This window comes from Diabrotica virgifera, chromosome 10 (genome assembly GCF_917563875.1).
Source record: "Diabrotica virgifera virgifera chromosome 10, PGI_DIABVI_V3a".
Taxonomy (NCBI): Eukaryota; Metazoa; Arthropoda; class Insecta; order Coleoptera; family Chrysomelidae; genus Diabrotica; species Diabrotica virgifera.
The window spans coordinates 129475901-129498732 of NC_065452.1; the positions used below are offsets into that span (position 1 = coordinate 129475901).

Sequence of the window (22832 nt, forward strand, 5' to 3'; positions counted from 1 at the left end):
TCAAGTAAGTATTACAAAAATGGCGCAAAACCAATTTTAATGGTAGATTCTTGAACAATATAATTATTTTTTATATAGGTATCATACAAATATCATAATTTTAACAATAATTATTATATCGTGAGGCAAATGTGAGTTTTTTGACAAACATTTCATTTTTTTAAATATCGCCGATTTTCAGTGACTGAAGGATGGCAGCATTGTAACCCAGTTGACTATTTTTCAGTTGGTAGCAGCGTGTATGGACAGTTTGGCATTTTGTGATGTGAGGATTTTTGTTGAAAGTTTTTTTAATGGATTAATAGAGAAAATCTCAAAAGCAATTGATGTCATTTAGAAGCTTTTATAATATTAACTTGAAATATCGGAAAACGGATACCTGTGCGATGCCATGGAGGTCCAAAATAGCCTGTATGCGTCTCTTCAAATTTGGTTAAGAGATGAAAATAAAAAATGATGGAATGCAAATAAAAACATTAGAACATATGTGATGTGAAACATAAATTAGTGGTATTAAAATAAAAGGAATGACTATAAATAAATAGTGTTGATCTCAGGGGCTAAGATTATAATACTGGAAAGAGACTAGTAAAGTGAATGGTAGTAGTGATAGTGCAGCATGAAAGGAAGGGGTATGTGATAAAAGTGCGAAATGATCAAGGAAAAAGCCGAAAAGAGTTCGGAAACAACAAAAGATGAAGCTGGCAGTTCAGATAAAGAGACTGCTAGCACGGAAGTGCGAGTTAAAAAGGAAGAAGAGACTAGTGTTAAGAAAGAACCCTGTACAGGTCCTATCACTAAAAATGGGGGTATTGTTGGTTCAACGAATACAGGTTCTTTACAAACAACATTGGATCGAAAACCTGAGGTGCATTCAGAGGACTCATTAAGTGTTCCAGGGCCTGATTCTAGTGCGCTGCCTCTCAAAGAAGAATGTATAGATGGGGAGTTAGGAGGAGATGCATTTGGACTGGGGTTGCCTACTACTGGAGGCAGTTCACATTCTCAGCCTCCAGAAGGAGTGCAACCCCTAGTAAGTAACGTAATAAATAAGCAACCCAATTCTATGGAAGTAAACTACATGCAACAACAAAGTCAAATCTTTGTGTTTTCTACGATATTGGCAAATTCAGGTGCAGAAGAAGTGATACAAGGTAGGTATCCTTCAATAATAGCTTATCATTGTGCCCAACCTGGTACAAAAAAGTACTTAGAAAAAAACCCACTTAAAGTAACTCAGTTCAATCGTCAAAATCCAGCCCAGTGGCTTTCAAATATAGCAATGATGAAAAACAAAAGTTGTACCAGAAGCCCAGGGCTTGGTTCGAAACCTCCAACTACCTTGGACAATTTTTTGGGACCTGATCCTTTAGACGATATGGTAGGTTTGGATGAGACGAACATAGCGTGGGATACGAAAAATAATCATTTAGAAGGTCTAGATGCTGCTGTTTCTAATGGATTACCTGACGTGGTGCCTGATATGGATGCTTGCAGTCCTTCCTTAGCAAATGTTCAGCCCTCATTGCAGGGTGTCAAAGTGCCTGACGAGAATCTCACTCCCCAACAGCGCCAACACAGAGAAGTACAATTGGCTACAATAAGAAAAATGCAACAAATGCTCTTTCCTGAAAGTCAAAGTATGGAAGGAGTTCCAGGGGGTGCTGCTGGTGGAAATGCTCCTGGAGCAGGAAGTAATGTACCAGCTGACTCAAATCTTCCTCCTGGTGCAACACCTCCTAGTGGGCAGTTGGAATGGCAGAAGTTACATCAATTTTATGATGACCCAAAAAGAAAACAAGGTCCTGGTTCTGTAGTTGCAGTGGGTCCAGTAAGTGGTGGTAGTACTGGTCCGAACATGCCAGCGGGAAGTGGGGGACCAGCAGTGATGCCTCGAGGTGTTCCTGGACCAGGACCAAGATTACAAGGACCTCCCCCTCCTTATCATCAAACACCTCGGTCTGCCAGTGTTCCCATAGCTTTACAAAGTCCAAATCCTACATCTCCAAATAATCCAACATCAAATTTATCACTACCTTCACCTAGAGCCTCGTCAGCTCTAAATTCACCTGCGGATCCTAATAGGCCTTTTGGATTAAGTAGGCATATGAGTACTGGACAAAGCCCTACCTCACAAGACTCTCCCTCTGCACCAAGACTTAATCATAGTAATCCTAGTACACCATTATCGTCACATCACCTATCCCCCAGTGTAACATCAACTGAACCAACATCAACCCATCAGTCTACAGGTAAGCCTATTATTTTATATATCTACTTCATACATAGATTATTAAAAAATGTCTATTTCATAGTATTTTAATTCATATTCCTTTATATACTAGATTACAATTCACAGTGTTTATACAGGGTGTTTCATTAATAATTGTCCATATTGTAACTGGTGAAACCTTGGCACAAAATATGAAGATTTAACCCAAAACTCTTAAATAAAATATTCTTCCTTACCGAGATACAGAGTGTTATATTACAAATATTCTAAAATGATTTTAGCCCATTGTTTTAACACCTTCCAATATTTTTTGTTTAAACTTGACAAACAGTTTACACATGTTAGGATGCTTTAACTAGTGTTAAAAGATAGTTTTCCACTATTACCTGAGGCTGTAGGTATATAAACTTCATTTTCGCCCCTTTTCCCCCTCACAATATATGCCACTGTCGTAATAATCATTTTAGCATGTTTTTTTGATTCCTTGTTACTTTTTACATAAATATCATCCTTTTGTCTCATTGCGATAGAGTAAGTACTTTTTAAGTTATTTACGTTTAAAGATAATTGTTTCCAGAAGACTATGTATTTTAAACTACATTTAATAAGATTATGTGTTTAAAATACATAATCTTTTTGAATCCATTACATTAAAACGCAAATAACTTGAAAACTACTTACTCTATCGCATTGAGACAAAATGATGACATTTACATAAAAAGTAACGAAAAATCAAAAAAACATGCTGAAATGATTATTACGACAGTGGCGTAGATTGAAGGGGGGAAAGGGGCGAAAATGAAGTATATATCCCTACAGCACGCCTCTGGTAATAGCGGAAGACTATCTTTTAACACTAATTAAAGTATCCTAACATGTGTAAACTGTGTGCCAAGTTTGAACAAAAAAATATTAAAAGGAGCTTTAACAATGGGCTAAAATCATTTTAGAACATTTGTAATGAAACACTCTGTATCTCGGCAATGAATAATATTTTATTTAAGTGTTTTGGGTTAAATCTTCGTATTTTGTGCTAAGATTTCTCCAGTTACAATATGGACAATTCTTAATGAAACACCCTGTATAATAATAGTCTCCTGTGTTATAATGCTAACGCGGCTTTGGAGTAGTGTAGTCTGCTATATCTATGGTCTACGGCAGGGGTGGGAAAATACTTTTAAGCGCGGGCCAAAATGAAATTTTCAAAATGTCTCCCGGGCCGGAGACCTATACCATACCCAGTATGTACGCTGCGCACACGCTAATGTTTTTGGTGGATGTTTTTCTCTGCCCAAGAAATTTTTTTGACAACAATACTATAAGTATCATTATAAAGAATTTGGACAAAGACATTTGACTGTTAATAATAGATAATACTAATAATAAATTGTCACAGTTGGGTGTGGGTGTACATGTGAACCATTTGTTCCCAGTAAAATTACGAAATTTTTAATTTATTCCATTATATTAAGCCATAACAAGGATCCAGATAAAAAATGAAATTCAGAAATTCAAGAGCAGCCTTGATGAAGATAAGGAAATTTCTGAGTAACCAAAGATTCAGTCTGCAAATCTGATATCGAATGGTAAAACGTTATGTCAAGTCAACCATCATCAACGAAATTCAAAGGAAACAACTGATCTGGTATGGTCATGTAGAAAGAATGGACGACTACAGGCTGCCAAAACAAATTTTAAAATTGACGCCAAGGGAAAGAAGAGAGGAGGGCCGAAACAATCCTAGTTCTGTGGATTCAAAAGGTAATGTCAAAAAGGAACCTTCACTCTGGCGAACGCAAAGACGCGCGACAGAAGAACGAAGCGAACAGAACTGGAAGGCAGAGAACCCTATAAAAAACCAGGATAATAATAAAACTGATGTATGTCCACTCTATTCTCGTTTATTGGATTGTTAATGCTGACTTAATAAGAAAGCCTGAAGCTTTTGAGATGTGGCTTTTTAGGAGAATTTTGAAAATACCTTGGACCGATCATATTACAAACGAAATGGTGAGAAATCATTAAAAGGAGAAAGACAGCAAGGAGAAAGGGCACATACTTAGAAACGATATGTATGTTATTGTAAGTTGTTGCAGCAGCTGATTATGAAGGGTAAAATCGAAAGAAAACGGTCCTGGTAGATGACAAATACCCTGGCCGAAAAATATTAGCGCCTGGACTGGGTTAAACATAGATGCTTTTAAGAAAAGCAGAAAATAGAGATTCATTTCATTGCACACTACGAACATTAATACTGTTGATTTCAACAAAATCACATAAAAGAGATGAAGAACGTAGGCGCAAAATTTCGGATGAATGCTTTTTAAATGCATTCCTTTTTTCGAATCCTGAGAAAACTAAAAATTAGTTTTGAAAAATTTAAATGCAGAATGAAAGATTACATTATTACCGAGTGCCGAAAATCCCTTAGAATAAACAAACAGTTTCTTTTGAATGAGATATTTGAAATTAAAAAACACATTAAATTTTCTCTTTTTTTTACCCTTGTGACTTATTAAAATAAACATAGAAGTTTTCAGGGACTTTTGGCCCTGGGCAATAATGTAATATATCATTCAGCGTTTAAATTTTTCAAAAATACTTATTAGTTTTCTCAGGATTCGAAATAAATGAATGCATTTAAAAAGCATTGCGCCTATGCTCTTAAAATCAATTGCTTGCTGGATTTCTCAACGGGCCAGATAAAGTAAGCAAAAGGGCCTGATCCGGCCCGCGGGTCGGCTTTTGTCCACCCCTGGTCTACAGTATACAAGGAAGGTAACAGGGTCAGTGCTAAGCTTCAACCGCCTATTAATTATTAACCCTGGTTTTAGCCAAGGTACTCATTTTATTCAGGCTGAGTCAACCTGGCGCCTGTTCTCGCTGGTGCTGGGATTTGAACCTCGGCCTACCTGTATGGAAGTCAGACATACTACCGCCTGAGCTACTCCGGCCCTATAATCCATAGTGTTTATGTTATACTTAAATTAATTTTTTATTTTCGACAATGTGAGTTAATTTTCTTTTTATGCCTTCTTAGTTGTTTTTGATGATCTTTAGTTTTAGTACATTTTTATCTATTTCTTTTTTCATCCTGTTGAACCTAAGCTCTTAGATCTATTTACATGTCGTACCTTTTTCTTTTGTTTTATTCTAGGCTGTTACAGTTTTTTAGGCCCATAGCTTGACAATTTTTCTCGATTCTCTATGGCCCTTAGTTTTTCCTACCCTGTTTCTAAAACCGTTCTCTTTAAAAGTACTTTTCTGCTTCATCTGAATCTCTTGGTTGACCTTTTGTCACCCTTCTCTGTATTTATTAATATTTTTGGTATTCTTTCTTCTTTCATTTGTTCTAAATGTCCATCTGAATCTTGATACTTTTACTACTCCTGATACCACATTTACTACTCCTGATATCCTCTATAAAAAGACTCATGATCTCGCAGTTGGCTCTTCTTCTAGCTCTCTTTAACACCTCCAAAAATGTTTCTCAAGATTTTCTGTGTCCATGCATGTATTTTTTTTTCTTGTGTTTAACACTTTTAGATCTGGTGACGTGTCTTCTTTTTCTTCATGTGCCATCTCCTCTACAAAGGTCAGCAACCATCATGGCAATTCTCACTTTCGATACTGCTGCTCTAAAGAGATCCTCAGAAGTGCAGTTAAACCAAGCTCTCAAATTGTTTAACCAGGAGATGTGTCTTCTTCCACAACTCCTTCTACCCTGTATTTCTCCTTGTATTATTAATTGCAACAAGTTATTTTGATGACGCATACATTAGGGTGGATCGATTATCGCAATATTTTAAAAAAATTGACACATTGATTTGGAATACCCACCAAAAGTTTCCTTTAGTAACTACTATATAAAGTGTTATTACAACTTTTTGATAAAATTACATCTTCTGCCCTCTCTACCGGCCTTTGAAAAATGAAAAAAAAAATGTTGGAGTAATAATCACAAAATAAAAAAAAATGACAAATTGAATTGGAATACCCACCAAAATTTACCTTTAGTAACGACAATAAGAAAGTATTATTACGACTTTTGGATAAAATTACATCTTCTGCCCTCTACAGGCAGTAGAAAACGAAAAAAACAATTTTTTGGCATTATTAACCAAAGCCTGGTCCTGGCGGCCCTGGTTTGTTTAGTCTATTAGTCCCATCTTCGGGGTGCGGGGGTGCTGCGACTTTGGTCTTTCAAGAAACAAACTGAGAAGAGCAAGAGATCAATCAAGAAAAGGTTTTATGCAAAACTCACCCAAAACTTTGTAAGGCCACATATTTTGACAGAAGGAAAGATAAAACCTTCGTTATCGAAAATATTGAAGGCAAGCCCCACAGAAGAACCGCACTCGAAGAGCATGTTTCATTAGTTCAAGAGCCAGGCTCCATATTTTTAGGTCACACAGTACCTACCCCTTTCTGGATCGGCTCTGAGCATTTGTCAAAGTATTGTGAACTTTTTAGAGAGTTATGGATATAATCGAGAAGAACTAGTGGTAGTAGGATATGACGGAACTGCGGTAAATACGGGAAGAAAAAAATGTATAATTTTTCAACTAGAGTTAAAGTTAGGCTGTCCTTTACAAAGATTTATCTGTCAGCTTCACGCTAATGAATTGCCTTTACGGCATCTTTTTCAAAAGCTTGACGGTCAAACTTAAAGTCCAAGAGCTTTTGCAGGAACTATAGGAAATCAAATAGTGCATTGCGAAAATATGCAGGTTGTAAACTGTGACATTATTGACTGTGAGTTACCAGAAGTAGATTTAATTGACAGCACTGAAAATCCAACATCAGAATTAAAGGAACTGACCAAATTTATTGTCACGGTTTATGCTACTTTATGGTTTCAGATCAAATGCAATTCATCATGTGTGAATGGTGCAAAGCATGTTTTACAAACAATTAAGCATAGTCGATACTTAGAGAAAAATTTGAAAAGTTTTATAGACTTTTAAAAGTTTTATAAAAGTTAGAAAGAAGTAAAAATTTAATTTTTTCAGATTTTTGCAGATACAGCGTTTTCGCTAAGCATGGCAGAATACTGAAACCTCATAAGTCAAAATCTACAATTTTTCAAGAGAGCGAAAAAACTTCTCTGCTTAGTACATGTTTTTCTTTCTCTTCTTTCTTTTCTGTTGAAAAGTGTGTTTTGGCATGTTTTTTTTAAGTAACAATTAAATACTGAGAAAGGAAAAACACATATTAGACAAGTTTTTTTGCTTTCCCGAAAAATTGTAGATTTTGACTTATGAGATTTCGGTATTTGACTGTCAATATATCATACTTTCTACTTCCTAAGTTGTTATTTCTTATACTTACTTGTTATACAGATTAATTTGTGGTGTTAAATAAAACCTTGTTTATTATAAAAGTGATCCTAAAGTACTAATTATATTAAAAATATATGCCCACCATACAGATGAACACATTCTACATAAGTCCATCATGATTTTAAAAATGTTGATGCCTATTTTACCTTGATTTTGTGTTCTATTGTTTTTAAGTTTTCAGACTATCAATCTTTCATATTAACCATTTACTTGTCAATACCTAGATCCACATTCTAATAATATTTTAATTATCAAGCACACTAGTAGTTGAATATACCATTATTAAGTCTTACTGTTTAACACATTCACTGCCACTTATTTTCAGTCACTTTCGTATGAAGCCAATACACAAAGAACCCTGTTTAATTCCACGGGTTATAAACACCAAAAGGCATCAGCGGCACCTGACTCAAGTATCAGAAAACGCCTTGTGGCATCAGTGGGAGCAAATGTGTTAAATAATTATATTTTTTTACTTTAGGATTTTTATGCCATTGTGGACTCTTTCTTCTTCTTCCTCAGCTTCCCCATTTTTAGGGGTTGCTGTACTTACTCTTCTTCGCCAGTCATTTCTGTCCAATTTTCCAATCTTCATATAAACCTCTCTCTCTTTCTCTCAAGTCCTTTGCCACATAGTCCTATCTTGTCCTCAATTTTCCTTTACCGCTCCTTCCCCCAACTTCTATCAAGCACTATGCTCTGCTTTTCACTATCACTCAAACTAGTTCAAAAGGCTTTCTCCTCTTCCAATCTTCTTCCAGTAGTATCAAGAAGCTGGATTGTGCCTCAATATTTTAGTGCCTATGAAATCATTGCTTGGGACTTCCTTCCTGCCATCTTCTTCATTTTTTTTTTATTATCTCCCTTTATTGACAATCAGATATAAAACAAGCATCTATAAGTCAATTTGTTGGTCTTACATTAAATTAAATTATTGTAAATGTGGTGACGTGGAGAGGTAAACATCCAGCGATGTTTCCTCAGTTACCTCTTAGGTCGGAGGGCCAGCTTCTTCTTAGTCTTCTATTGTGGACAGGTTGCAGTAGTGGATGAAGTAGTGGATTAGGATGGCCCAGCGATGAGATATCTTCTTCATGAATATATCCACAGTTTCCATTCCTAGATCCTTATGGAAGTCACTGTTTGCCACATACCAAGGAGCATCTACAATGTTTCTCAGCCTGTATTTTGTTTTGGAACCTTTGTATTAGTGTTATACTGCCGTCCTCAATAATTAAAACGTGGTATCTGCAAAAAAATTGAAAATTGAGTTTTTCCTATGTGTGGTTTCCTTGTGACCTTATTTATGCTTCTGGAATGTCTGAAAGCCGTATCATTTTATTTACTACCAAAATAAACAAATTGGAATATGCCGTCAACACATATAGAGTCCTGAGAAAAAAACTTTGAAAGCCAATTTCTCGGTTTTAAGTTGGCTGCACATACCGTGTTTTATTTGAGGACGGCAGTATATTCCTTGGTCTAGCACACTCCCATAGTGGGCATCCATAAGGCCATTCAGGTGTCAATATTTGTCTGTAAGGTAGTAAATTATTATGGATCAACAGAGTGGAGTTTCTTCCAACTAGTCAATACAGTTTTTTATACCTTATATTTAGCTTTTCCACTTTTTCTTGACTGAGTCTTCCAGCGTAGTTTGGCATCTAATGTTATATGTAAATGCTTAGCAGTATCTGTATATGGTATCTGGATATTATTGTTGATTATAACTGGTATATATTGTATTTTTGTTGGTAAAATTAACACGAACAAATTTAGCTTCATTCCACCAAAACTACGTTTTGTAATATCTTTTCTTTTTTTCAGCTGATGGAATGTTTGGCAGGACCTTACAATCTATGGCACAGCAAAAGCAACATATTAGTACTTCAACGACCTCATGTGCAACAACACCAACAACGGGTGTTGTTAAAGAACCAAATCTTATGCCTGTACCTTCACCTCAGCAAATACAGTACCTCAATACTTTTGAGGGACAAGAACTGATAATCCAGAAACAGCCAAATACCAGCTTAAAAGAAGGAAATATCATATCACCTCCGTAAGTTTTTTTCTCATTTTGTAGATAGTTTTTTCTTTACACAATACAGTTACCCATGATTAATATTTTAAAGTAAAGTGAAATCTGTGAAAAGTGTTATGAACCAATTTTCGGGTTTAGATACCATTGCACTTTGTCCTGGTTATACTTTTACTTTTATCTTACAACATGTATGTAATCATTTAAATTTTTGCCATACATAGAAGTTTGTGTTAGCGCTTTTGTCCAAACACTTAGCGCCATATCAGATGGGCAACTGTGGCCGGCCACTCTGTGAATCCACAAAAGTAGTTTACCGTGGGTTCTTATGCGACTGTGGCCGGCTACAGTCGCTCTTCTGTTATGGCACTTAAGTGTTGCTCTATCAGACTTTTTACATAATTGTCATATTACAATGTTTTATTAAACAGTTATTTTAAATTTTCAATTAGTCATAGACAGTATTTTGTAACGATACATTATTTTCAGGCTTCAGGCCATCATAAGTAGTGCATTTTGTGTCACTTGGTCTCTTTGTGTCCCATGATCATTAGTTATGTACATATTTGCCATGATTAAAAACGGAATGAACATTTAGGGTAGTGGTTTACCCTTGGTATTAAAGTCTGGCAAACTATCTAAGAGAGTCATTATTATTCAACTGAGCAAAGTGCTATTGTCAGAGTTGAGAAATTGCATAAACAATGGATCTACCTGTTTTATAAAATTAAACCTTTGTTTATATAATTTCACAACTCGACAATGGCACCCCGCTCAGCAGGGTGTCATTCTTCAAGATGTGAAATTCTATCAACAAAGGATCCTGTTGTATGGAATAATCCCTTGTTTATTTAATTACACATTTCAATCAATAGTACCCCGGTGAGCTGAATAATAATGACTCTCTTAGTTTGCTAGCACAACTATACTTAATAATTTTCTCAATATTTTACCTTCGGTGCCGATTTCTTGAACATCTATAATAAAAAGATGTTTAAGTGCCATATTAGTTCTAAAATCTCTTACACTGTTGTTGTACCTTTTCTGTTTTTATGCTTATCAATTATTATTGTTGTAAAGTTTGCCAAACGTTTTTGATTTTGTTGATATTTCACTGAATTTTTTTGAGTGTGTCCCCTCAAAATTTTATATTTTCTGTAATACTTACTTATCTGTGGTTTTACACAGCATATTTTGTTTGCAGTTTACCACATCCCAATCACCATTTTTTCTTGTCATTTATATGTTCTTCAGTGAGTTAGGTCTCTTCTTCAATTGCTGTTTTTATTTGTCTGTTCCACTGTAATCTAGGATGTCCTCTTTTCCTTATTCTGTTGGGTTTCCATTTCCAAGTTCTCAGCGGTATTCTTGTCTCAACTATCGTTTACATATATCGACACCAGAGTAATTTTCGTTTTTTGGATTTTGTCATTTAGTCTCTCCTTGACATACATCAGTTCTCTAATTCATTAATTTTATTCTTCTCCAAAACATCATTTCTGTTGAATTTATTGTGTTTTTCATTTTTTTTTTATTTGTCACCCACATCTATGAGCCATACAGTGAGCAGTTTTCTACTATTGCAGGCACCTAGGTAAAGGTTCAACTCATTCATTTTTGAACTAACCTTGAAGATAGTTGAGATAAAAGTAATATCATCATCATCATCATCATCATGGCATCTAAACTCCTATGGTCCGTTCATAAATTGTTGAAAGCAGGAAATTTGCCTCAAAGTCATAAAACGGTCGTAAAAGTAGTAAAATCATAGGCGGAGGTTCCTGAAGTGTTTATTCATTAAAATAATGGTTATTTACATTTATCTTCCTTTTTAAAACGTTTATCAATATTCTATTTTGAATAAAAGACGGTAGTAATTAGCGTCTCGAATATTTGTTTTGCGAATTTTGTGCAGTGCGTGAGTAGATTTTTTTCCATATTCCTACGAACATATACGCACATCATCATCAACATCATCAATTTTTACACCAGTACTGTTGCGTACAGTCAGTAAGTCTGTATATTCACCAAGAGAGAAGACTATTGTTCTGAACGTTCACCATGCTCTAGTTCAAGGGTAACCAATTAGCGGACCGCTAAAATTCAGAATATACCTAGTGTTTGGCAATTTTGAAAATGTTTGGCCATGAAATTGTGTACTATGTTTGGCTCAACTTGTGTGTGCAAAGCCGCTTTATCAAGAATGAACTTTATTAAAAATCGGTAGAGATCTCACTTAACAGATGAATATCTCAACTCCCTAATGAGACTCAGTTGCACTAAACTCACTCCAAACTTCAGACAGGTTGTACATAAAAAAATGTCATTTTTTTCCAATTTTGTAAAGAGTTTTCCCCCTTATTGTTATACTTACTAATCATTAATTTTGAAATTAAGTAAACTATAATATAAAATTGTCATGTGCATTTTTTATATTCATTTCCTTTCTCATATATGTTAAGTAGGAGTACTTTTCAGATGTAGACCAGGATTAATCTGTAAAAAAACGTTTATTTTTGGATGTGATAGGTGGCATTCGGATTTTTGCAGATAAAGTTAGGTGACAGCTTCAGTATTATAATTGACTTATGCTCCTGCTCAAATATGCCCGGAACATTAATAAAAAAAATTAAAATATTTAAAAATTTCGAAAAACATCGATTTTTTTCTGTTTCTTTGCTTATAACTTTAAAACAGTTCGTTTTGGAACAAAGTCGTAGAGAAATAAAATAAAGATAATTGAATTTTGTATGATATACGACTAGTCAAAAATGTCTTAAGGTATTACCTTTTCTGCAATATAGCAATAAATACAAAATAAGGGGGCAAAATACGCCTGTTGTTATTCAATGTTTCTTAACCACTATGGTGGCACTTAGATAGAACCTTAGTAATTCGCTTAGAAAAAATTCTTATAACTTACTTAAATGGTCTAGCAAATTTCATTAAAATCGACCAAATACATTTTGCATAATAAATTTGCAATATAAACTTTTTTAAAAAAGTTCAAATGTTTTAAAATCTTTCTGAACAAAAAGTAGACCATTTAGAAGTTGGCTAATTTTTTTACATATAAAGAGGTGCTCTACCTATCTAATACACTTTAAAGAATTAAAATCGGATTATTTAAGGGGCCTCAGCATGTTTTAAAATTATAAACAATTTTTTGGCTTATAAAAAATAGCTTTGTTTAATAATAAAAACATTAATTTTTAGCAATGCAAATAATTAAAACCGGTATAATTTGACTTAAACTTTCTAATGCTGTCAGCGGAGTTGCTATTTAATTGTTTAATCAAAAGTTATTCTCGTTCAAAAATTGTAATTTTTCCATTTTTTGTATGTTCCACCGCGTTTATCTCGAAAACTATGCATCCTACGAAAAAACTTGTAAGAACATTTTTTGCTTGGAATTACCCAAAAAATACAAAAAAATGTTTGATTTTCCGAAAAATCGATGTTATGTAATTCCTCAAGTTCTTTGTTTATAACAATCTTATCGACATCCGGATCAACTGTTACCCAAAAAATTCGTGTTCTACGGGTCAAAATACATAAAAAAACTTGGGTAAGTCCATCTAAATAAAGGAGCCCGTAGCAGCCCCTCCTGGACACAGCACTAATTTGTTTATAAGCCAAAAAATTGTTTATAACTTTAAAACATTGCTGAGGCTGCTTAAATAATCCGATTTCAATTCTGTTAAGTGAATTAGATAGGTCGAGTGCTTCTTTATATGCAAAAAAATTGACAAATATTTGTATGTTCTAGTTTTTGTTGTGGAAGATTTTAAAAAATTTTAATTTTTTAAAAAAAGTTTAGATTGCAAAATTATTATTCAAAATGTAGCAAGTCAATTTTAATGAAATTTGGTGAACGGTTTTAGCACATTACAAAAATTTTCTAAGCGAATTAGGAAGGTTCCAAGTGTAACCTAAGTGATGGAAAAACATTGAATAAGGACAGGCTTGTTTTGCCCCCTTATTTTATATTTATTGCTATTTTCCAGCAAGGGTATTAAATTAAGACATTTTTAACCAATCGTATCTGATAGAAAATTTAATTATCTTTGTTTTATTTTTTACGACTTTGTTCCAAAATGAATCGTTTTAAAGTTATAAGCAAAGAAATTAAAAAAAAAAAACGAAATTTTTTGAAATTTTTAAAAATTTTATTTATTTTTATTAATGTTCCGGGCATATTTGAGAAGGAGCATAAGTCAATTATTAGGTTTGTTCGTAGTACGATTCAATCGATCAGCAACCGTTGCCAACCATCAGACGCATGCGCAGTGAACAGTTAGCGTTGCGCAGTTAACAGTTAGCGTTCGTAGACTACGAACGCGCATGCGTCTGATGGTTGGCAGCGGTTGCTGATCGTTCTACGAACAAACCTATTATTAACGAAGTTATCACCTAACTTTATCCGCAAAAATCTGAATGCCACCTCTCACATCCACCTAAAAACAGATCCTTCCTGGTCTAATGTGCATTTAATTAAAATAATTTTCAGATTTAATAAGTTTGCAACAAACACCTTGCATTGAAACTAATGTAGAAAAGATAACATGGTAATTAGCATTTTGTACTATGATTATTTATTTTAAATTCTTCAGTTTCCTTTTTACAAAATTGAAGACGTCTAAAGACTTCATTAGCATTCAAAATATAAATTCCTAATTTTTAAAATATTCTCATTAACAATTTACAATACTGCTGTTTTCAAAGTATACTGATAATAACATCAAAACAATACACAATGAATTTATATTTTATTTATTGTACCAGGAAAACTTACAGGAAAGTATACAGTAACCAAAAAACAATCAGATATTATTAGTTTTCCTTTCCATATTAGTCCATGTGTGAGGCCACTTTCGTATGAAAAATGTTTCTGACTCGATTTCTTTGCGGATTCCTGTTCAAAAATGTTCCCTTTAAACAAATCAGAAACAGAAACGGGTGAAATAATTTTTTAAGCAAATTCAAAATTACTTTTTTGCCTCGAAAAATGTTTTTTAGGTTTTTTGGGTAATTATAAACAATAAAGGTCTCTTGTCATATTTCTGAAAAGTTTATAGTTTTCGAGTTATAAGCGATTTAAAATCTGAAAAATGCGAAAATATGCATTTGCGATGCTTGAAAACTCATAAGTGTTAATAAAATGACAGATCTTTTTTATTTAAGAGGACCCAAAAATGCTAAAAACATATTTTCGCGGGCAAAAAAGGTGATGTTTTGAATTTGTTAAAAAATATATTAAACAATTTCTGCCCAAAAATTTCGCCTGGCACCCTTCTGATTTGTTTATACGGGATATTTTTTAACAAGAATCCACAAAGAAACCGAATCAGAACAGTCAGACACAGGCAGCATAAATCCGGACCCCGGAAGTGTCATAGGTTTTCGAAACGGACCCTCAGGTAAGCTAATTGATGACCCCTGCTCTAGTTTCTCAGAATCCCACAAACACTGTTCGGAACATAATCGAGAGTTGTGCCAACATGACGAGCGTAGGGGAGTCAACAATGTAATTACAGGTTCCTATCAGAAAGAAAAAAATCAGGTACCTATAGCTAACCCAAATACAAGCGAACAATTAAAGAGGCGGAAAAAGCCTATTAAAATTGATGAATTTGCCAAAAAGGGTATTCGAAGGAAAATTCACGGATTTTTTTTTTCAAAAAAGAAATACCCAACTTAAACAAGATGTTATAGACGACCCGAATTTGCCTCATATCGGACGAACCAAATAGGGAACTTGCACATTTTTTTTTATTACATAATAATGTTCAGTTTTGTATAAAAATGGGATTTCCAAAATTTCACGTTTCAAAAACTCATAATAACTTAGAAGTACAAATTTAAAGTCTTCTGTATCTTAAAACAGTTCAAACGACCCGTGACGTCCCGTTTTGAAGATTTTTGACCCCCCCTCCCTCCTACGTAACGCACTGTAATGGGTGTTTAACTATTACGTAACGCAATTTTTGAAGATTTTTGACCCCCCCCCCCAACCTGCGTTACGTCATACTTGAACGGTCCCTCACAGAGTTTAACTATATGGTTCCGTTTATGGTTATATTTAGGTATATTCTTCTTCTTTAGTTTATTGGCCTCCACTTACTTGGTTATTTGGCCAGCTCGTCGTCGCGTAATAAAGGAAAAATATTTATATTCTAATGACATTTATCGTATGTCATTGTAATAATATATACCAGTTTGTTGAGATTGGAGTTTGATACAGTTTTTAAGGGAAAGGAAAGAAGGTTTACTATGAAAAATAAAACCATTTTGTAAAAGTACAAGTTTTCTATGAATAGTTCAAACGATCAAAACACTTGTAAAGTCACATAACTGTATTTTCTACTGACGTTTATAATGTCTAAATTTAAAATTATATACAATTTTGTTTACGAATGTAAACATATAACCCCGTGACGTCACGACGCGTTTTGGGCTGGCTGGTATAAGTTGAATTTTTAATCGTCTTTAGGGGCCAAACGAAAGACAAACAAAACTTTTTTTATCTTTGATACATGTTTTAAATTATGTTCTGTTGTGATTTATAACATTTTTTTCGAATTTAAAATTTTATGCAAGTTCCCTATTGTGGCAAGTGTTAAAAGAATTAAATTTCTGGTGGGAGAAATCAGACTAAAAGTCACTTTTGATTGACCTGGAAGAGATAATATGTTGGAGAAGAAATTATTTAAGATTCATACGAAAATTCCGGGATGAAAGAAGGCCAATCTACTATCAGGACGAAACGTGGGTAAACTCGGGTCATAGCGAGATGCAGAAGACGTCATGGAAGAAGAACCAAAAATAATGTGGGATTTTGACAACGTAATTGATACGACTGTAGAGACACAACCGCTAATTATTAACCTGCAAGACGACTCGGCTTTCGAAGATGATTTTGTTTATTTTGAATTTGAATAGTTTTGTAATCGTAGTTTGTATAATTTAAAAATGAGTATTAATTAAATAAATGTATCTTTTACAAATTGCAAGTAACTTTTTATTTTTGAATAAAATAAAGAAATTTTATTAAAACAAGAATACAATTTACATTAAATACAGTAGATAATATTAATATATTATTTATTTAGTTCAAATAAATGTTTTAATCATATACTCCACGATACTGGTTGGTCATTTGTACCCAAAATACCCAAAATAGAAGGTGGGTTAGTCGAAAACATCTTAAACTGTGATTTTTAAGTTGACTTTTGTTATTATATCATATTACTTGTCCTCTCTGTATTTCTGTAAACTAATGGGGGTCAAACTTATAGTGAGCTCTGAAGAATTTGTGAACGCACGGAAATTTTCTTGATAGCGGCTTCTGGATTTCTCCTTTCTATATGTCCCATCCATCTGAGTCTCTGTGCCTTGATAAATCTGACGATGTCTTCTCTTTTCAGAAGTTCGCTTACTTCGTGGTTCATGAGTTTTCTAAATTCATTATTACCTAAGTTTAGTGGGCCTGCTATCCTCCGAATTCGGAGGATAAAAGTAATATACAGTCTTCAAATTTCATATTGGCTCCCTACTAATGTTACTATATATGTCTCTGAACAAAACTTACTGAATTAAGCCTCAATGTTTTTAACTATACCTATGATATTATCATTCTAACAGAAACTTGGCTCAATAGTGACATTGCTGATGCTGAAATTGGTCTTGTCAATTACAATATTTATAGACAGGATCGTACACCTGCCTCTAGTGCATCTCTTAGAGGGGGTGGAGTATTGATAGCTGTTTTAAAGAAATTTTCATCATTACGAATTCATTCTGATCCATCTATTGAACAGCTGTTTGTACGGTTTCATGGCAAACTTATTCTGGGAGCTCTATATATTAAACCCCAGTCTCCAACCTACACTTATCAGGTTCATGCTGACCAGCTGATGCTCTTAAGTGAACAATTTTCATCTCATAAATTTTACTTATTTGGTGACTATAATCTCCCCTCAGCTAGGTGGATAGTTGAAGATTATTCCTCTTTTGCAACCTCACAACCTTTGTCACCGCTTAGATGTAGTTGATGCCATTGAGGTTGTTTCAAATCAGTGTGCTTATCATAATCTTTTTCATCGTAATTTTATATTTAATAGCAGGGGTGTTATTCTGGATCTTATCCTGGCCCCCGAAGAGCTTGTTATTTCTGAAGCTGACGACGCTCTGATTTTACCTAACTCTCATCATAATTCGTTAATATCATTGCAGCTAAGTGTTTTTGATAGGTTAATTTCTGGTAACAAATATTATTATGATTTCCGTAATGCAAACTTTCCAGCAATTCACTAATGTCTTGAATCCTGAGTCCAGGGCCTGATGGTATACCACCTAATTTTCTTAGGGAATTCAGTTTTATACAATCGCGACCTTTGTTTCACATATTTAATAAATCTTTGGATGTAGGTCAATTTCCAGATTTTTGGAAACTTTCTTATGTCAACATATAAATCTGGTAATAAATCTAACATTAGTAATTACCGTCCTATATCTATTCTTAGTGCTATACCAAAAGTTGTTGAAAGCATTATTACTGATTTCCTCACCTTTGATAGTTCTAGGATCCTAAACTCTCAGCAATTCGGATTTACTACAGGTAAATTTGCAAAATTGAGTTTGTTGACCGATGTCGATTTTCTGTCTGAAGCCTTGAAAGAGCAAGTGGATTCAATTTATACTGACTTTTCCAAGGCCTTTGATAGAGTTAACCATGAACTCCTGATTCGCAAGCTTAGCTCATATGGCATAAGTGGATCTTTGTTGCAGTGGTTAAGTAGTTATTTAACTGAATTCAACAGTCCAATCTTGATAAGATAGAACTGTTTGTACCACCTAGCTCCACTAGACAAGTGCGAACATTTCATGTACCCTTTCATAGATTTAATTATTCACTTTTTCATTCATACCCAGAGTCTTGAATCTAGTCCCTTTACGATTTACAACTGTTTGACAACTCCATCAGTCGTTTTAAAAGCAATTTACAAGGGCTTAATATTTCAGTGAAACATGTGTAATTTGTTAATTTGTTTTTATGTTATTGTTTTTATCTATATAGTATATATTTATGTAATATTATTTATAATCTATTAAAAAATATAATTTCTTAATTTTTACAGAATTGGGCTTGCCCGTAAAATAAATAAAAAAATAATATGTGGCACCAATAGTTAGTAACTAGTAAATAGGTGGCAGCGAATGTGTTAAGGTCTCCATTAATACAATTTCTTTCCGACTGTTTACGTTTTCTGGTATTTCTTGTAGAATTTCTTCGAACTGATATTTTCTCCTCCTTTACTGTCATCGGTGGGGGCATTACTCCTATTATGACTATATATACATATATATTCTTTTTATTTTCATATCTACACTGATTATTCTTTTATTTATAACTGTCCAATATTTTTCATGTTTATTATATTTTCTTCTTCTGTTACCCTCTGCTACTTTCTGCTCTTTGGTCTTTATTTACTCCGCTGTAGTAGAAAACAAATATCTTAAATAAAAAACGAAGCTACAATAGGGAACTTGCACATATTTTTAAATATTAAAATAATATTAAAAAACATAAGGTAACATGATCTTAAAACGATTGCATGTAAAAAAAAAACAAATAAGTATTTTTAACCCATACGCTTATTACGCGGCTTTGAAAATGCTATAAAATTCAAATTTCTTCAGAGATGCGTAAACGGGTCTGACGTCACGACCCAGGGTCTACCTGCCATCGACAACAAAACCGCTAGGATATTTCGAAAATATTTACAAATTCATTCACATTCACTTAAAACTCTTATGTAGAAGTCGATGTAGAAGTAGATTGTATAAATAAAAGTTTAAAAGAAAAAAAGGTTGTTTTGGTGATTGTATTAATTCCATTTTAATCGTATTTAATTGGAAATTCCAAGGTATTATTTGTGTTCTTGTATAGTTCATAATCAGTTTATTTAGTTTCAGACTGAAATTAATCAGGTGTTAAAACAAATAAGTATTATTAATAAGCATGTTTAAATTGTTTATAACAATGGGTTTAATTACTCTTACTTTTATTACTAAAAGTTTTGTTTATTTCTTTCTTCTTTGTTATGAATCTAAAATATTTATAAATGATAGGTTTTAGTTTTGTTTATCACAAAATATTACGACCAGAAATATATTTGGAACATTTATTATTATAAGGGACGAACCTTTTGGATTTGTGTTAGAAAACCGAGACCGAGAGCTAAAATCTAATCTCTCAACCAAATAACCAATGTTACAATCTACAATGCACATGCACAAGTACAGTTCTGGACCTCGGAGGTAAACTACAATATGTCATTTCGAGCAATTATGTTTAGCTTATGGTTGTAACAAAGATTAGAGCACTTAGGATGTTAATAAAAATCTGATATATCCCATAATTGGTTGAAAGACGATATGACCATATTTTAATAATAATATATAACCAATTTGTTTAATCCAACTAATAAAATAAGTGGATTAAAAACATCAAAACAAAACAATACCATGTCGACATAGTGTAGTTTACCTCCGAGGTCCAGAGTTGCAAATGTTCTATTTAAAAAATAAGTGTTTTTTGCGTAGCAGACACAGACTTAATATGTAATTCAGAATTTACTTCTTCTTAACTCAGGCGAGACTCGTTAGTCTCTGGCACTTGGTCATAAGACCTTTGTACCAAACCCTGTTCTTCTCCTTAAACTTTAATAAGTCCTGTGGCCTCAACGAAGGCCAACAGTTTTCTTATTGGTAGTTTTAAGATCTCTTCTGGTTCAAACCTCATTTGACCAGTGAAGTTCTGCCTTACATCACCTAGCACACTGCAATAGCATAGTATGTGTATGGCAGTTTCTTCTTCCATTTCGCACTTTCTGCACCATGGTTCATTCACCTTACCTAGTTTGTATAGGTGATTTCTTAAACGACAATGTCCAGTCACCATTTCAGTGACCGTTTTGATCTCTCGTTTATTGAGGTTCATCAAACTGTTCGAGAGTTTTTTATCAATATTCTTGATTATTTTTTTAGTCTGGATTTGCCCTTGAGTGGTTCTCCATTTATTTTGATGATTCTTTATCAGCCATTTCTGAACCTCGTTTTTCATAGCATCTTTAGTGATGCCACAGAAAGGTTCTGGGCCTTCAAAAGTTTTTCTCGAGCCTTGTTTCGCTAACATATCTGCTCGTTCGTTCCCATGCACCCCTTCATGACCCGGCACCCATATTAAAGACACTTTGTTGTCTTTTGCCAGGTTATTGAGGAGATATCAATAGAATTCTCTCAGAATTTACTTATATTTGGATATAATATGACGCAGGTCTTATTGACAGTTTGATTAGTATAGCACAAGACTTTTGGAGTGTAAATATTTTCCCCCATCTATTTGTTTCTGCTAATTATTAAAAATAAATGGAATAACACTTTGATAAAATAAAGTTTTATCCATAAAATATTTTTTATTTCTTTATGTGAGAATGAAATTTAAATTTTAAACTAAATATACAGTAGAACCCCGCAAATCCGAACTAATTGGGGGGACAGCCTGTTCGGATTCCGAAAAGTTCGGATTATCCGAAAGTTAGCCTTAACTAGTAGTTCAAAGCTTTCATTGTGATTTTAAGTAGCCAAACGTTCTCGCAAGAGTGTGGACAATATTTTTGGACTCAAGTTGACTACGAGTGAACCAAATAAGTTTGTGTTTAACCTTTATAAACGCTTTATAAACCTATACATATATTAAAGTATAATATTTATTTTTAAGAAATTTTAAATGTCAAAGTCCTAGTAATCCTACATTGTCCAATTTTCTGGCTTTACTCTGTATAATAAACATGTTTTTAAGTTTTTGTCTTGAATTTTTAAATTTTCTTCACTTTCCGTTGGTTCGGATTTGCCGAAAGTTCGGATTCGCGGGGTTCGAATTTACGGGGTTCTACTGTATTTATATATTTTAATAAAACATCCTCTCTTTTTATAAGTAATTTTTGAAGTTATACTTCTTTACGCGCGATGAGGGTGAATTTTTATATGTTAAAACCAGGCGCATACGCATCACCCAGGCGCATACGCGCATTATAACTTTGTTCTGATTGGATGTTCAAATGACATGTCAAAAATTATCCAATATGGCAGCTGTAGGACAGCTGTGGTTTGGAGGAAAAGGTAAAGGTAAACAAATGTATAATATATTAGTTTTATTGTTGTGAGGACAGAAACAAAACAGTTTATAATATTGTAGTGACTTTTAAATAGTTTTTAAAAGCAACAGGTACGTAATAATTGTTAATGTATCATGGGTATAAACCTACCTGTTTGATCTGCCAAAATACATAGTATGTAATAATGTAATACTTTTATTTATATAATTTGATTACCATCAATATTCACCTAATATATTGTTTTCTTACTATATGTTTTGTTGTATTTTTTTTTTCAATTCCAAAGTCCACTTTACATCAACAATAATTGAACAAGAAATTGACAACAAGTTATTCAAGGTCAAATTTGGCTTATACAAAACACAATTCTACATCCAATTTTGCCGTGAATAAAAAGAAAATAAAGAAATTTGACAAAATAAAACATATCCAATTGTTCTATTTCATCAAATTCCTTCATTTTCTTTTACAAACCATACATTTTGTACTCGTCAAATTTGGCCTTGAATAACTTTGTCAATTTCTTGTTCAATTTATTGTTGATGTAAAGTGCACTTAAATCATTTCAATTCAAAATTAAAATAATTTGATCAATTTTCAAAATAGCACAAGTTTAATGACGTTCTACACCTTCGGCAAAGAATTAAGGATTTGCATGAAATTTTAGTATGTTATAGTTTACTTCAAAAAACTAAGACTTGATTTTTTAAAAAATGTTTTACTGTGCCGTTTAATTACTATTAAGGGTCAAAGTTAAGTTTTAACATGGGCTCTTATGGGAATTCTTAAAAAGTTAATAACTTTTGACCCAAATTTACGATTTTTAATTATTTGTGCTTAAATTAAAGGTATTTTTGTAAGGAATAACATATTAAAAAATGAGGATTGTTTACCGTACCATTATTAAATAAAAGTGAAATTACTGTTTCGAAATTTAACAAAGTTGGTAGTAGTGAGATCAGCTGCACTCATAATTATATCCGAAACGTACGGGTCAATCACATGACCTCGGTGGTCTAGTTGTTGAGCGTTCG

The 22832-nt window shown here is 33.4% G+C and overlaps 1 protein-coding gene across 1 annotated transcript in view; it reads left to right on the plus strand.

Annotated features, from left to right (window-relative positions):
* The first annotated feature begins 225 nt into the window (after positions 1-225).
* Positions 226-22832, plus strand: part of LOC114338955 (protein BCL9 homolog) — a 72810-nt gene continuing 50203 nt past the window's right edge. Inside the window, exons 1-2 of the mRNA XM_028289578.2 lie at positions 226-2252; positions 9403-9637. Of these exons, the coding sequence (XP_028145379.1) occupies positions 653-2252; positions 9403-9637 (1835 nt within the window). The 5' untranslated portion in view covers positions 226-652. The remainder of the gene's footprint in view (positions 2253-9402; positions 9638-22832) is intronic.